Genomic DNA, 18,555 nt, shown 5'->3' on the forward strand with positions numbered 1-18,555 from the left:
CCTATTATGCAAAAAAAAAAAAAAAATATCACTTTTAGAAGGCATTTGTACACATTTGTGCGGCTGCAGTGTGTGAAGACCAACAGCCTATAATGTTAAAAATCTACCCACTCATTTTTTATATAATACCAGTAAATCATAAACAGCCTCTCCAAACGAGCAGTTCCAGATTTCCCGCTATGTACATGTCACCTTAGGGAAAAAGTCCCGCTCGTTTGTGACGCTTTCTGCCCTATTAGCACAGACATATCCTTGAGTGAGAAGCAGCAGTCCACCATTACTGTCTTCTTGCTGTAATGTCAGCTGCTGAAGATATACAATGTCAGCGCTAAAGACGCATTAAGTGTCGTGTTTTGGGATGCACCAACGAACATAGGAGTCCCCATTGACTCCCTCCATCTGACACTGTGGTTAAATTTCCCAGAAATATCCCGGAAAAAAATCAGTAAAGTCCCCTGTATGTTTAGGGGATCAGTACCAACACTTCATGTGCGAACGTCAGCTCCACACAGTAAGTATAATACGTTTGTTTTCCAAATAGTCTTTTTGAAAGGGCCTTGGCACTCTGTAAGGCTAATGTTGCTAAAACTACAATTATCTCTGCCTGTTTTCACTGGTGCTGCCTTCACATGCTACCAGAATGATTGTAAACAGGAATATGGTAGTTAAAAAACTGCATATGAAAGCAATGTGAAGTCGACCCTTTGAATTTGTTTACCTCATAATCACAAGTGGGAATTATAAATAGCATGTGAAGGCACCATGAGACTAGTCTCAGACTCAGACATTACGCCCACGGACCGCTGGCTAAATGTCTGATGCATATGGGACACAAAAGTGGAAACACTTCAGGAGTGTCGAAGTCGTCATTGGGTTGGTTGAATTGTACAGGATTTCCGTGAGATGTGTGTTGCGTTCTTTAACGTTCCACCTCGAAACAAAGATACCGTGGCGCCAAATCCCCTCATGAAAAAAGAAAGCCGTTTTGTTTACAACTGTGATGACGAGAACTTACTGGGATCAACTAAACCCTGGATTTTCAAAAGTATATGAAATATTTAAAGTTTGTGGCATAGAATCTTTCAAATATGTCAGAGAGTTTTACAGAGAGTCTGTTATTGTGGCGACATTTCCACGCCATGTTGTTTGACATGTCGGTCAAACGGCCTCATGGGCGGGCCTTGGCCAATGAAAGCTGCCATGAAATCCAGACCTTCAGTCTGAAGGTCTGGCTACGCGAGACTACCATGAGACCAGCTACGTATGTCTTTATTTTAACTGCGTGACATGCTCCCCGTAAACACGCATTTATTATACACATTACAATCAGATGACTGACTTTAAAAAGCGTACATTTTGCTGTAAAGATAACAGGCTTGTACTAATAGTGGAATGTTTATTTGTTTGCCGGAGATTGAGCTCTTGAAGCTCCACCCTCTTCTGAAACGGGGCCGGGAGCACCAGCTCATTTGCATTTAACCTGTTAACATGCACCCCCATTTTGAGACTCAGAGCTGAAAATGACCTACCTAACTTTAAATTGTAACAGTTCCTGACTTCAGTTTGCTACACATACGATTTTGGTGTCTTTCGAAGGAAGACCCTTGGGCTTTACTATCTATCATCCATAGTTGATAATGCTCAAAAAGATAAAAAGTTATAGACACTGAAGTGCCTTGAATTTTTTTTTTTTTTACCACACTTTTTTTTTCATATAAAAATACATAGAATCAGTCCTGAAGCAATCCAGAAAAGTAATGGGTTGAAAGTCACATGTCTCACAAGTTTATATTTCAAATCTTTAGAAGATAGAATGAAAAATGAGATTCCTGAAACCATTTTTCTGAGACTATGTCTAGTCCCACGAGGAAAAATATTTTCCAAATGTATTCAAGGGTTCTTCAAACTATTTTAGTCATTATACATACCACTGCATAGTTTTTCAATTATAAAACAATAGACAGAATCTTAGACATCGTATACGTGATTTATTGAACACTAGAAAAATACAATAAGAATAATTTTTGAGTAATAAAAATAAATAAGAAAAAAATAATTAACTATGTATGCCAAGTACATACTGTGATTGCTAGACATACAGCATCCACACTGATAGCTGCTCATACAGTCAGTAATCACATGCTGATGGCTGGTCATACAGATGGTAATCATACAGATGGTCGGCCATATAGTCAATAATCACACTCTATGGCCGTTCATATAGACCGCATTCACACCGATAGCTGTCATACAGACAGTAATCACATGCTGATATGCGGTCAGACAGATGGTAATCAGTTACAGCCACATTCCCCACAAAACATACATACACATATATGAAAAATGTTGAAGAAGAAAAATAAAATAAAATAAAAATAATTATTTGTGCAAAAAGTCGATCGCCAGAATTCAAATAAACAATATTCCGCATATCTTTGACTTTTTTTTTTTTGGGTTGGTGGTCTTTTTGTTTTTGTGACTGTATTTTTTTATTCATATAGGGTATAAACAATAACTATCTCCGAAGAAATGAGACGTAAACAAAGGAATTACCATCCATATTACAACGTTATTGTTTCGTTGGACTAAAAGTGCTCTGTGGGATATAGAACTCTATGTTCAGTGGTCCTTTACCTTTCTAACTAAACCAGGATTTACAGCTGTGGATGCGTTTATGACTCGTTATTACGATGAATCTGGTACATACTGCATTTTGATTATGCATGTTTTGATGTATACTGCTAACACATATTTAGCAAATACATTCTTTATGAGCTTTCCATTGAAAGACAGCAATCTATCGTCGATGCTTGAGGCTAAGTCTTTTAGAATGATATACAGTTTGTCAAGATTAATTATGTCTCTTTTCATTGAATTTATTCATAAACATTGACACGTGCAAACAAAGAGTGTTCAGTGCGCCGGCATCCAGGTGTGGGTTAACAGGTTTAAAGAACATACACAAAAATCTCGCGTTTTAGCTCATACCCTAAAAGTGGCAATTTAAGCTATAAAAAATTATCTGTGGGGTATTTTGAACTAAAACATCAGAGACTTATTTTACATCTTGTAAAAAGGGGCATAATAGGTCACCTTTAAGCAATGATGCTTTGCACCTTACCTTCACAATAAGGATATGGGCATTTGTTGTCTTGGTCTGTGGCGACACATGTTGCTGTACTGCCTGCCGTGACCCTCGTACAGTGATGAGGATCAGTATGTAGGAGAGGAGGATGATGGCAAGAGGCAGGGCATAGCAGAAGAGGAAGAGACAGATAATGTAGGACATGGACAGAGCATCCTGGCCTGGTGCATACCTGAAAGAGAAGACAGGAAATATCAATGGTGATGATAATCAAGGGCACCTCTGGAGTTTCTAGGGCCTCTGCTTATTTCCTTGGGCTGAAATCACTGATTGTATGGTGATGATAATCAAGACCCCATCCTCCATTTTTTTTTTTTTTTTTTTTTTTTTTTTTTTTTACGGTGACCCTGATATGCCCTTGTTCATATGCCCAGATTGTTGTTGTTAGTGGGCCACCTGAGAGAGACTGAGAATTATTGGGGGTACAGGAGCCACAATCCCTGTGGCCTAATGGATAAGGTACTAGCCTCCTAAGTCAGGGACTGTGGGTTCAAGACCTATCTGTGGTGAGTTTAAGCAGAGTGGTTAAAGAGCATAGCCCAGAGGTTGATGAATCAAAACCATCCTCTGCTAAGACTTTTACACTTACGTAGATACTGAAGTCTTTCTGAAAGCAAAGCTGCCACTGTGCTATGCCAAAATCAGCCACTGTCTAACCAAAACTATAAAACGTAGCACTTAAAGGGATAGTTCACCCAAAAATAAAAATTCTGTCATTAATTACTCACCCTCATATCATTCCAAATCTGTAAGACCTATGTTCATCTTCGGAACACAAATTAAGATATTTTTGATAAAATTAGATTTTTTCTGACCCTAAAGGACATTGTTAAAATGGTCCATGTGACATCAGTCATTCAACCTTTATTTTATGAATCTACATAGGGTTTATGTATACTTAGAAGACTACCACAATGTTGTGCTGCTGACACAGGAGCTGGCATTTTGACGTATACGCTGTGCCTAGTTTGCAAGCAGAAGAATGCACATGCATGCATCATGGTACTGTCATGAATGTGTGTCAAAGACTGACACAGAAGAGAAGGAATTGTTGAATAAAGTTCAAGTCCCAACTGGGGTAGTTTAATCTTTGAGAAGGTTTAGTTAATGTGGGCCTAAACCTGTTCTGTGAATGGTAGGTGTGAAAGTGAAAGAATGCTTGGCCTATAACCCAGGGGTTGGCGGATCCTTTCCTTATAAAAAGGCTCAAACCCTAAATCAAGAGCATATTTCATGGTCCAGGTGTGAAACACAGTTGAAGTAGATGGCTATGTCTGTTGGCCTTGTTTGAATGTCCAGCTTGAAAGTGTCACTGGGCTGGCTGAACGAGACACAAAATTACTGGGGGACAAAAGAGACACTGCCTGATTTTCATGTCTGCACTCTACTGTCCTATAAACAAAGGCAATCATTTCTAAAAATAAAACCATAAAAAGAGTGGAGTAATTTTGTTAGAGAGTGCTCCATATGATCTCAATAGAACATGCAGTGCATTAGATTACTTTAAGAAGTGTGTATTTTTTTGATGATAAAGTACTACCTATCTCAGTTCATTTTGCAACTATAAATAAGCCATTTGTAGGTTGACTTTCCAAAAAGTGAAAAGTACATTGTAGCTTTGTGGCACTATAAAACTATCAAAGTGATCACATTTACAATTTTTCCTTGGCAGATGATAAAACAAAATCCAATATACTTGTACTTATTGAGGGACCCTAGCCAAATCTTGAGATCAGAATATCAGTCTCTAAACAGGAATAGGGCTCTTTTAACTTGGTTCAGTAAGCAACTACCCAGAACACACACAAACATACAAGCAAACACACACGCTTTTATGGTTTAGCAGGCCTTTGATGGCCAAACCAGTTGTATGGTGGTTTAAGGGGCCACACCTTTCCCAATGCCCTACAGAGATGATAAAACTATCAAACAATTAGTTGAATCTGGCTTAGAATTTTCTCTACACACAATAGGATGGTTTGTATTTATTTATTGTATGTGCCCGTTAATTAATTGTGATTTTTAGGGTCCTACCGGTTTATAAGGACACTCATTATAAATACACAAAACATGTCAGTTCCCTGGATTACAGAGACCAATATGTTTTACAGGGACATGTACATACACAACACACAAACATGACACTATACTGCATTACCGAGACCAAGGTGAATAAAAAGTACTGGATCTTAAACACAATACACAAACCACACATCTTCCAACGTTATAGGTAGAACGTGATTTAATAGCACAGGACAATACACAACACACAACATACAAACATGACACTATTACTGCATTACCAAGACCAAACTGAATAAAGAGTACTGTATCTTAAACACAATAAACAACCGCACATTTTTCAACATTATAAGGACTAGTGGTGTGCAGTGAAGCCAGTATTTGTATCTGTATCAATCACAAAATTATTTGTATCTGTATCTGTATTCGGATAAAACCGGAAGTAGGCAGAGCTTAAACCAGAACTTCGTACATTATTTAATAAGATTGTTACTGTATGTTTATGGTTTTACAGCCTATGTTTTTTTCGTAGTTATCACTGAACAAATATGCAGTATTTAACTTATATATATATTTATTTATTATATATATTATATTAAGTAATTTGCAGGTTTGGAAAACCTATGGGAAAAAAAGAGAACAGAGTATGGAAAAATATTTTTGTTATTTTAGTTATATTTAGTGTTCTAAAATATAAAATTAATAATTTCTAAAAAAAAAAAAAAAAAAAAATACACCGCCCGTCCAAAAATCAAAGCTAAAGGCGGTCCAACTAAATATTAGAGTGTGTGACTTTGTTTTTGGACGGGCAGTGTACATTTATCATACAAGTAGGAAGATTTCATGACAAACATTGAGTGATCATTTGAACACGACTGAATGAATTCAGAGCGCACACTTTCATTATGCAGAACTCTTTGAACGAGTCTTTTTTGAACTTCAATTAACAAATGTGAGTGTGCCACGCAAACCAGCAAAAGATAAGAAAGCAAACATGTAGGCCTAGTAGAAAATATATCTGTATTTAAGTTGATTATTAGCCTATACTCTTGACAGAGAGCTGGTTTGGTTTTTAAGAGACAGAGACGCACAGAGATGGCAGTGTGGCTGTTTGATTGGCAATCGCGCTGTGCTTATTGATTCGTGTATCATATCGTAGCCTATAAGGTTTAAATAATTGCCTTTTATATATACACAAATAGTAGAAAGACCTGTATTATTTTAGGTAATATTAGGCCCAGGGATTGCGCAAGTCGGGGGGCCGCCCGGGCCTGGGCCCGAGTAACTTTTGAGGTCTGGTACAAATTATGACAAAGAAAAATACATAGGCTATAGACTCATATGGATTAATCATTAAAAGATTGTGATCGCGATTCAAACACACACAATCTTGTTGATATGACTATGATTCCTCTATACGTAGCCTATATTATGAATTTAAAATCACAGTCACATCGGAATATTTAAACCTCACTGTAAAAAATGTCCTGTAGAAATTACAGTAACTTACTGGCAGCAGTTTGCCAGTAACTTACTGTAAATTAAACTTACAGTAAAAATACTGTATTCATATTTACAGTACCATTTAACTGCTGTAAATTTATTTACAATATAATATATTTTTTACTGTAAAACACAATGTTGTTCTTTTCTCCATTGATATATTTTAATACAATAAAAATATTACTTTACACTGAAATTTACTGTAATTGTTGTCCACTTTTACTATTTATTGTAAAACTGTACAAATTATTGTATTTCAACAGGTCTCAGTAGTAAAAACTATAAAAAGAATCAAAAGACTGTTTAACTTCTTTTATTGATTTAATTGTTCAATTGTAATACTTGAAATAACATTTTAATATTCTTGCAGATTGTACTTTCAGTTTTCCAAAAACTTGAAAACATTTCAATTTATACATAAAAGTTTCATATTAAGACCATTTAAAAATAACAGACATGAACAGATTCAGTCATAAGAACAATCTTAAAAACGTACAAATTCAGAAAACAACTTTCTGCAGCGTTGTGAGCAGGGCGGCCAGAGCGATTTTTGACGCTCTCGACGCCGGCGGTGTGAACGCACAGTTAGTAGCTTAATAGTTTTGCCAGCTGAAATCCAGAAACTCCTTAATGAAGGAGGATACATGAGGGTTCAAGCCAGAGTTCTTCCTTTGCACCATCTTCCCACTTATTTTGCTGACCTGGAACTTTGAGGAGCACTTACTGTTGTCAGGGTTAATCCTCACAATGAACCTTTACATAACAGAAAAAAATTGTTAGATCATTTGATGTGTAAAAATGTCTAACAACACAACCAAATACTCACAACACAACCAAATACAGAAATGCGCTGCAAATGGCACAGAACACAACGTAAATATTTCCAGGGGACCCCAATAAGTGACGAACCCGGATGGGGCATGCTTAGTGCTCAATGTCTACTTTTTTTTCTTGCAAAACATACAGAGATGACACGTTTATGACATACAATTTTGTATACAATATACAAAATGTAAAAAGAACATGAGGGTAAGACATTAATCTATACATCAGTAACATTGTAAAAAAAATTGCAATGTTATGTTAAAATAAGTTTCATAGGTAAGAAATGTAAGGTAATGTAGGGTCCAAAGATGAAACAGCAATTTTTAAAGTTGAGACACTCACACACAGATAAATAAAGCATATTATGAAAACTTTTTTTGTATAAAATGTATTTATTTGCAAAAGTTATGTTAACAGCAATAATAAGACTTAGATGTTCACAAAGACTGGCGAATTTGGTCGACACGAATGTACAGCTTTCAACACTGCATCTAGAATTCAGATCGTGCTGTTCTGATCTGTTCGGGTTTTTTGCGGCCTTTCTGTGTTTGCGGTAAATGTGAGACTGAAGGGCGGAGAGGCTTTGGAAAGTGCATGGGGATTCAGGCACTTTCTCCAATAACCTGAAGTTCGCCGTGTTTTATGCCCTTTGGCATATTTAATAAAGGCGTATAATGTCTCCACAGAGACGCCACAGTGTTTGCACACGAACATTGTGGGTTTTACTCCAGTACTATATGCATGACGTGCATTTATATGGGGTAATCAGTTAACGGCAAGCGATAATAGCAGAAAAAAAAGCTTTGTTGTTCGGCCAACAGTTCACATGAACACTCACTCAACACTCAAATGAACACTCAAAGATATAATATATGTAAAATAAAAGGAGTCATATTTGTACACACCTTTGCATCTGACTGGTTCTTCTCGCATCTGTGTGTCTTCGTTTTTTTCTTTCTCCAAGCGGGAAATAAAAGCTTTTCTTTTAACTGTCCTACAGTAAAATACAGTTCATTTTACAGTTAAATACTGTTTAATTTACAGACATTTCTAACAGTGCTGCTTTCGCGCAGCCGCTGATCCAGAGAGAGCAGCGCTCACCATTTAAGCTTTATATTTGAAACAGCTTCACAAACAGTCTACACAGTGGGTTACATTTCTGTGTTGCAAACATTAAATACGTATAATGAAAGTATTTTTTACATATTTTTATTTTTAATAGTCTCATTTATAACATTTTAGACTAATTTATAACAATAAATAAAACATTTAGAAACCTAAGTGAATTAGCCTATATATTATTTTGTTTTTGTCTAATTTTTTGTTTTCAGAATCATGGGAGAACGGTGATCTCTATTCTAAAAATCTATTATCCAGAGTCATAGCTTAATAAATAATATCTGGCATTTAACTTAAAAGCCTACTATTATTACTGTTTCTAATAGCCTATTAAAATGAAGACTAGGATGTAAAATATACAGTTTTACAGACTTTATGTAGTACAACAACAAGGATTTGGTACATTTATAATGCATTATAATCAAGCTTCTCATCCAGTGAAGTTCTGCACCCCCGGGCCCCCCTTCTTTTGGTACATTTTGCGATCCATGATTAGGCCTACATTTGCCAAGCTATAATTTCTGATAGATGCCAGAGTGGCAACAGCAATGCGGTGTATAATTTGTGCTCTTTTCATTCATAAAGTTTACATTCAGAGGAATTTAGAGGTTTGTGTAAAATATCGCACTGATCCCCTGGCTCGCCTGTGAATCTAGCAAACATCAGCCAAATATTTGGGCAGAATTATTCGTTACATGTTATTCGTTTTTTAAGCCATTATCTGTGCCTTTCGAATGAGGTATTCACTTTGGGCACACCCCTAATAGGGACCAGCATTTACTAGCACAACACAATACACAACACACAAACATGACACTATACTGCATTACCGATACCAGGGTGAAAATTTAAAATTAAGAGTACTGAGTACTGGATCTTTAACACAATACACAACAGAACTCACAACAGTAAAGAGACCAATGTCAATGTGGTTTAGAAGCAATTTAATTACACCTTTAAGTAACAACACAAAATATTTTTTTCTTTCAGTTTTTACCATGTTTTACAAGCATGGTATGCTATTTTAGTGAGAAAAATGACATCTATAAACTTCAAAACATTGACAATAAAACACTTGCGTAATCTTAAAAATAAAATAAAATAAAATAAAATGTTTTGGCATTATTGAAATGTCAAGAACGTAAACCATTTAAAACTGAAAATATTTACAAAACATTTAAAGTGCAGCTCATGTTGCGAAGTTGTCATTTAACAGGCACTGAAATGTATAAGATTAAATTACTCAACACGCTGTAACTAATGCAATGTGTAGAGATACAGCTTTCACCTTAAGGGACCGTTCATCCAAATATGACAATTCAGAAAACCCGTATGACTTATCCTCTTCAATGGAACACAAGGAGATGTTTAGCAGAAAGTTTCAGACAGCCACAGCTTCAGACATCAACAGCATTCACATTTATTACACCTTCTCCATACAGTGAATGTCAGTGGTGTTTGAGGATGAGACCAGCCAAAACATTCTGCTAAACATGTCCTTTATAATCCACTGAAGAGGATAATTCATACGGGTTTGGAACAACATGAGAGTGTCAAAAGGACAGGACCGCCATATTTTGACAAACTATTCCTTTATCAGTTAAACTTAAATTTCTAGTGTGGGATGTGATTAAAGGGATAGTTCACCCAAAAATGAAAATTTGATGTTTGTCTGCTTACCCCCAGGGCATCCAAGAAGAAGAAAAAGATGTGTTACGTGCCGGCTGTTGAGAACGCGGCCAGGACAATTCTGATATTATGTTGAATCAGAGGTAAAAAATTATATAAATACTGTTCAGTTTCTTGCACAGACTGATCGTTTCATGTCTTTACACGTCAATATATCGTAACGAGCCACAGGGTTTAATTTGGTGTTGTTTGTGTATGTTTTTTTCTCAAAACCATGAATCCCATTCACTTCAATTATATGACTGACAGACTGCAACGGTTTGAGTTAAATATCTTTGTCTGTGTTCTACTGAAGAAACAAAGTCACCTACATCTTGGATGCCCTGGGGGTAAGCAGATAAACATCAAATTTTCATTTTTTGTGAACTATCCCTTTAAGTACTGCTGCCATAAACAAGTTCTACACTATGAAAAAATACCTAAAACAACAACCAAACTGCTAATCTTAATAGAAGGGCATCAATGAGAACAGGATGTTACATCACTTCTTTTGGGTTTTTCTTTTCAAGCTAATTCCCCGATTTCTCACAAAGTCTCTTATGTTTTGTGCACTGCGTCTGGCCAAAACAGGATCCTCAGCAGTTTTACACTGCTGGCACTCAGTCATTGTGGCCAGTTTTCCTTTGGCTATATGTGCCTTAAAATGCTTCATGAAAGCTGTCACTTCAGCATTTGACTAGCACACTCTTTGTCCTCTCCGTGGGTTTTCTATTTCGTATTTCATCCTCACTCTCATTGTCTGTAAAAAAAAAAAAACATACTTTAGTACATTCTAACTAGTTTGTATTTACAGTGGAGATTAAAATTAGAGAAAGACATATACTTTCTTCAATTTCAAGTTAACTGCTTAGTCCAATTTCAAGTTATCCTAAGAGGAGAAGAAGAGCAGTTTTGAAAGCACATTTCATATATTAATTGTATTCTAAAGCACAGTAAAAATACAAATGAGATATGAAAAATGATGGATCAAAATTAGAGAACACTTAAAGCTCCAGTATGTGACTTTTGTAATTGACCACAAGAGGGCGCATTTCCAACAATAACAAAGGAGAAGCTTGATGACGCTATGAAGCAGGTGACGATGGGAGATGTCGTTTTTAATGCGTTTTCACCATAGCAATGTATCTAAATTGGATAAATCGAATCATGATCACGGATGAGGTAATTTATTCGTTTTTTGTATTACCTGTATATATGATTGTATTATTTTATGTCATCATAATTAATGAACTGCAAGGAACGTGAAATGTTATACTATATTATCCCGTTACAACTTACAGCTATTTGTTAAATGATTTGTTGGGTTAATGTTGTGCAGTGTTACGTGTTTATGGTTAATGGCGTGTTGTTTAACGTGCTCAAACAAATCGTTCTAAAAGTAAATTTGAACGAACATTTGCAAGTAATGACTAAATATATTTTTAACAACACATATCCGATTGTATTTAATTGTACTGCCATAATCTTGGTCACCACACGTGATAAAAATCCTTACCTTAGTATAAAGAGCAATATAACTTACGTTTTACTGGCACTTCAATACTCGCCAAAGAGTTATCGTGATCCATAACAACGACAACCAAACCATACGAGCGGCTATAACATAACCACCACTTCCGCAATTGACCATGTGATATTCCGGTGTGGTGGAACATCACATGGTCTACACCGGAAAAAAAAGTATAGAGCGGACATTGCGTCACTGAGAGGCGACATATTTTTTCCGGGACGGCCAGTTATTTAAAATCGGAATTTCTCTGAAATAAAAAAATCTTTGGAGACTTTTGAGATATTGTAAGTAAACAACTGGAGGAAATATATCACACTGTGCAAGTTATTTTCGGAAATTTTATTACAAAATTCCTACATATTGGAGCTTTAAGCCCCTTTCAGACTGCATGTTGGTCCTGTGCAGAAAATTGCCAGATCGCCTTCTGTGTGAATGCAAACACATCCCAGGATTGATTCCGGGATCGATCCCAGGTTGGGGACCTAGTAACATTGCCGGGTTCTGTCCCGGAATGAGCTCTGTGTGAACAAAAGCCAGAACCAATGCCATAAAGCGTGTGTCAAAGTGATGACATGTTATCGTGCAACCTTTTACCGGGTTTTTTTTGAAGGCAGATCAATGTTCACAACGAAAAAATATGCACAAACTGTAATGAAGCAGAGATCAGGTAGTTCCTCACTATCGGCGCTGAAGCTGAGATCATTCACCAGCTTAAGTGAAAGTTAACGTGCCTAGCGTTTTCGACTCGTACATTACACCTCACATCCTGATTATGGGACCTGTAAGGGTTGTGTGTGAAATCACGCACAGATTCCGGGAAATCACTAGCAGTGTGAATGAACCAAAATCTAATGATCTGGGAACAATTGCTGGGACACATTACCTGTGTATTATGGGGAATCTCAATGTGAAAGGGGCTCTCTAAGGTGACTGAAACCCTGCGACACCAGGTTGCTGGATGACCCTTTCAACCACTGCAGGATAAATTTATCGTTCTGTATCTGTGATTTCTAGAATATTGCTGCTTTACAATGACATTTATTCACTTAAGACCCCCAAAAAGTCCTGATCTAAACCCAACTGAAAATCTCTGGAACATCTTTGGCGACAAAGTTATGGCTAAGAAATCCACTACAGTTACCAAACTATAGAAGAGATTGGAGCAAGATCATACCAGTGCAGTGTCAGAAAGGGAGTGACAACTAGTGATGTCCTGCTGCCACAGATGTGCTGAAGTCACTCAAAGCAAGAGACTCTACACTTTCTACTCTTTTCTGAAGGCTGTTTTAATAATTGTAATCTTTTGTGAAACAGTGGTTACTGTTTTCTAATTTTGATCACTTTGTTTTCCAAAAAATAAAGGTTTTTGTCAAAATGTCAAATTTTTTGTCAAAAATGTTAGTATAACAGTGGTATACCTACAGCTAATATTCCTTCAAATTTTGAGCGATGAAGATTAACAACATTTCCAAAAAAGTCAAGTATTTATAGACTGTTCTCTAATTTTGATCACCACTGTACACTGATGGTAGTATTGTAATTTTAACACTGGTACCTTGAGGAAAAGTGGTTTTCTCAGTGGGCATCTTCTGAACAGCTGCAAGAAATCAGTTACATAATGATCAGGAAACTCAGAACTCAAACAGAAGAAACGACATTTCAAACAAAATATTCAAAAGAACATGGCCTGTTAAACATTATTTTCCAAACTGTCATTCAGGTTTGGCCTTAAAAATTATTTTTTAATTCAGTTTAAACATTTACAGCACATTATTATTCTTCTCGTTATTTCCCTGCAGCGGCTAATGAACAGGAAGTCTCGCACATTCACAGAAAACAGCTTGCTTCTGCGTTTAAAAAAAAAAAAAAAAAAAAAAAAGTTTGAAAGAATCGAATATTTTCTTACCTGTAATGACTGCTTTCCATTCCATTCATGACACTTTGAATAGCAGGACTTGTGCCAGGTGCCAGAAACTGGAGCACACTATGATAAAAATGTCATATATCAGGACATGTTCACCTGTTTGTTATTGCTGTATTCAATGGCCAAATTTAAGTGAAAATTTTATTACTTCAACAGTTACACAATGTTTAGTCGAATTCATAACATAACGCAGGTGAAAGACACTAAAATGAACTGATACGTATTTTTACAATTAAACAAGACATCATCCTAACATTTACATCTCAGTCCATTTACATTAACAGGCACTTTTATCCGAAGTGACTTACAGTGCATTCAGGCTAACATTTTTTACCTAACATGTGTTCTCTGGGAATTGAACCCACAACCTTTTGCACTGCTAACACAATGCTCTACTACTGAGCCACAGGAACACCACTGAAAGTAAAAGTAGCTGCACAAATACAGGAGTCCATTAACACTGACAGCTGTCAACTGAACACATTAAATAATAATAATTAATACCTTCTCTATTACAGAGTGTTCATTTCAAGAGTGGGTGGTTCAACCTCACTAAGAGTCTATTAAACATAAAATCAGACATTTGAATCTTTGGTTTAAATACAATAACAGCCTAGATCTCACAAACATCTTTGCTTCATATGATCATTCTCTTCCAGCCCTTACCTCGTCTAACCACACCACAATCATTATTGTCTGATGAAAGCTGGGTCTTAGGTGTTATCTAAAAATAAGGAAAAACACTTTACATACAGAAACACTTTTTCTAAGAGCTATAAAACAATTTTAATCCAACACAATGTGAGAAATATATCCAAGGAATTAATGCATAGACAGCCAATTGTTAATGTAATGAAATACCGATTTAAAATGACTTTATAATCTTCCTTGCATTTTAACATGATGATATACAAATAAAAGCACAACATTTATTTTTCAAATCAATTTTTCAATATTTAAATGTTACCCGAGGTAATTAATGTCTTTTTATGCATTACAATACATTTGTGTACTTTAAAGTACGTCAGATTGTGTGAAGCTTTACACCTGTATTATAAGGAGGAACATCATAACATATTGCTAACACAGGCACTATGTCACCAGAGTCTCGCTCATGCACAGAAATGCTTGAACTAGTTATTATTGAGTTACCTATGTCCCGATAATAAATAGTGTCTTCATAGACAAGACTTTTGTCAAACTAACACAACACACTGAGATTCTTCAGTCGTCAAACATCAAGAATATGTTATGATTGTCCTCATAAAACAGGTGTAAAGCTTCACACAAACTGACATATTGTAATGAACACACATGTAATGTAATACATGAAAAGTCATTAATTTTACCATGGGTAACATTTGACTATTAATACTTTCAACCTTTAACATAATCCAATAAATAATTGTTATTGTAAAGGTTTTCATACTGTGCAATGCCATGGCCACTCAGAATCACCATAATCATATGTGATTTCTTCACCAGGACAGATGCTCCTCATGGCATGCGGTTTACTGTCCACACGGATTGTCTTCATCCTGCTGTTTGGGTTAATATGGTCATCATTTACAAATTGCCCAAGGGAACCATCATCTTTGGGCTGCATCAACACTAAACAAATGACAGATAATCAGTACTGAAAACCTACAATGTGAAAATATCATTCTTTGGAATCTATCATTTAATAATCATCAAGCTTTGAGAATACATAACTGAAAATTATAGCAACATATGCACTACATTATGCAGTAAATAACTATTGACATGTCTGCCACATTTTCAGTCCAGTGGCTTGAGCTTTCTTCTTCACCCGTTCACCTCAGCCATTATTTGATATATCTGCTTTTATTGAAAAACACACTCAATAATACTGACACACTACATTTCATTTGACATGATTCAGTAAATTTGTTTTCACATGACAACTGACAGTTCTACTGGGACAGTAAGATTTTTATTGTTATTTATTATTATTATTATATATTTTTTTCAATAAGTCTACATTTAGTTGCATTTATTTGATCCAAAGTAAAGCAAAACAGTAAAAGTGTAAAATAATTTTACTATTTAAAATAACTGTTTTCTATTTGAATATATTTTGAAATGTTATTTATTCCTGTGTGTGAATTTTCAGCATCGTTAGTACAGTCTTCATCGTCACCTTATCCTTCAGAAATCTTTCTAATGTTTTTTTTAGAAGGTGGGGGGTATACAAATTAATACTTTTATTTAGCAAGGGTTATTTATTTTTATTTTTATTTATGATGGGGACTTTTATTTTGTTAAAAATGACATTTCTTTTTTTTATTAATTATTTTCTTATTAAATTTTTTTTTGTAAAAAAAACCTGAAAAATTCTACTCTGTTTTCAACATAATAATAATAATAATAATAATAATAATAATAATAATAATAATAATAATGTTTGAGCAGAAAATCTGAATATTAGAAGATAGTTTCTGAAGAATCATGTGACTGGAGTAATGATGCTGAAAATTCATTGATCACAGGAATAAATTACTTTTTTTTTTTTAAATATTCAAATAGTGAACAGTTTTTAAATAGTAAAAATGTCACAATTTTACTGTTTTTGCTGTACTTTGTATCAAATACATGGAGGCTTAATAAGTGAAGGCTCTTCACAGAATGTAATCATGACAACATATTATTATTTTGTATTACAGTTACAATTATATTGCAAATGAAAACATGTTAAAGGTGACAAATATTGCGGTTCCCTCTCGAGCTTTCACGAGACATCACAGAGACATTTCTCCGTTATGGGAACTCCTTCTCTTCCAACCTTTCTGAAGTCTTATTGGCTCACGCCAGTCCAAATGACTGGCCAATTGTCATGATGTATGCAAATCACATGCAAATACTGAAAAGCTCAAGAGGCAGTATAAAATGTGGTACACGCAACAATTCTTCTAGAATTTAGCTAGAATCTTCTACTTCACCTGCTGAATTCATTATGGCTACAATCTGCAAGATATGCATGGGACCAATAGAGCTGCCGGATCAACACGACCACTGTGTCGCATCCCTGGGGCTGGCCCACACCGAGGTAGTCTAGCGTATGGCAGCTTTCTTTGGCCAAGGCCCACCCATGAGGCCCTTTGACCAACATGTCAGGCTGAGACTAACACTGAGGCGGTGCTGGACGAGTCTGACTGCGGGCAATGCTCCGGACCCGCCACGATGTGGCTCGCGGCCTATTCGGGGTGAAGCCCATCTTGCCGCTCTGCCAACCCCAACAGTCGTCCCTTCCCCGAGGACTGCTTCTGCCCTCCTTCCAACATTGCAGAGTTTGTGTCCTTTGGCCAGGAGCAGTGGGATGACTCGAAGTTCCTCTCTACCTCGGAGAGGGAGGATTGGGTGGGATCGGAGCTGGTTCAACTTAACAGCATGGGGCCCCCAGATCTCCAGGAGGAGCTCATGAGGGTTCTGTCAAAGGGTGTCCAGGAGTTCGAGCTTACCTGGAGTCCTCCAGAGGAGCCTGCCAGGAGTAAGCTCGACTCCTGGTCAAGGTCAAGATCATGGTATCTTTATTAGTACCAGAAGGTAAATTTGTTATTTGGCTTAAAATGCTCTAAAAATCTCATAACTAAGATGTGAGGATGGATAGTATTAAAAGCTGATGAAAAGTCAATAAACAAAAGTATAGCATGCGTATTACTCCCTTTCAAGTGTTTGTACAGAAGATTTAATAAAGTAATTGTAGCATCCTCGACTCCTGTGTGGGATAAGCAAATTGCAAGGGGTCAGACTTGCTCAGCTTGCATTACAATCTCTTTCTTCACAAGCTTCTCAAAAGATTTCATTACAAGAGAGGTGAGGGCAACATGCCTAAGATCATTTAAATCTTTGGGACTATTACTTTTAGGGACCGGAATAATAACAGCCTGTTTCCAAATGTAAGGTACACGTTGAAGATATAAAAACATATAAAAAATATCAGTAAAAATCTGACCTAATTGGCTTGCATAATATTTTAACAGCTTGCTACAAATATTGTCCGGACCTGGACTCTTATTTAGGTTTAAAAAAAGTAAAGAGTTCTCAACTGCTCTCTGCTCCAGAATGAGATGATGATTGTCTTCAAGTTTATATCTCAGTTCCTCAATCTCTGCATTAAAATCAAACTGATCAAATCTTACATAAAAATTATTTAGAACATTGGCAATTTCAGTATCTGACCTGAAGCCATCCAAAGCAGTTGGAGGCGTGGGTGCCCTCCACAAGGCATTTGTATGTTCTAAAATGGGGGGTGTTTGTAAAATGGTGCTGTGATGTTCATATCGACCTGACTGCTTGCTCCGTTTCAAATGGTCTGCGTTTTCTACAGTACAGACTGGATAGTGGATGTCTACCATCAACACTGAAAGTCTATGTGGCCGCTATTGCCTTGTTTCATTCCCCGCTGGGCGGGCAATCGATCGGTAGGCACGTGCTGGTGGTGGGTTTTCTTAAAGGAGCAAGGAGATTGCATCCCCCGCATCCGCCTTCAGTTCTGCCCTGGGACCTAGAGGTGGTGTTAAGAGCTCTTTCACAGCCACCATTTGAGACTTTAGCATCCGTTGATATGAAGGAGCTATCTCTCAAAACTTCTTCTTCTTCACTTCTTCTTGCACTCACTTCGGCTAAGTGCATAGGGGATTTACATGCGTTTTCTGTGGACAGCAACTGTATTTGTTTTAGACCCGGTGACTGCAGCGTCACTCTCCTGTCGAGACCGGGCTACGTGCCTAAATCACTATTTACCCCGTTCAGAGCGCAGACTGTTTCACTGTCTGTCCTGTCCTGTCGACCTTGTGT

The 18,555-nt window shown here is 36.6% G+C and overlaps 1 protein-coding gene and 1 long non-coding RNA gene across 2 annotated transcripts in view; both read right to left on the reverse strand.

Annotated features, from left to right (window-relative positions):
• The window catches only part of LOC122138271 (opsin-5-like), an 82,610-nt gene that overhangs the window by 1,525 nt on the left and 62,530 nt on the right, over nucleotides 1-18,555 (reverse strand). Inside the window, exon 6 of the mRNA XM_042730157.1 lies at nucleotides 3,122-3,317. Coding sequence (XP_042586091.1) covers nucleotides 3,122-3,317 — 196 coding nt within the window. The remainder of the gene's footprint in view (nucleotides 1-3,121; nucleotides 3,318-18,555) is intronic.
• LOC122138272 lies at nucleotides 10,837-13,521 on the reverse strand. The gene is made up of 2 exons (XR_006155463.1): nucleotides 13,369-13,521; nucleotides 10,837-11,042 (listed from the first exon to the last, which is right to left on the reverse strand). It is a non-coding gene; the product is annotated as an uncharacterized LOC122138272 (long non-coding RNA).

The sequence above is a fragment of the Cyprinus carpio genome, chromosome B8, assembly GCF_018340385.1.
Source record: "Cyprinus carpio isolate SPL01 chromosome B8, ASM1834038v1, whole genome shotgun sequence".
NCBI lineage: Eukaryota > Metazoa > Chordata > Actinopteri > Cypriniformes > Cyprinidae > Cyprinus > Cyprinus carpio.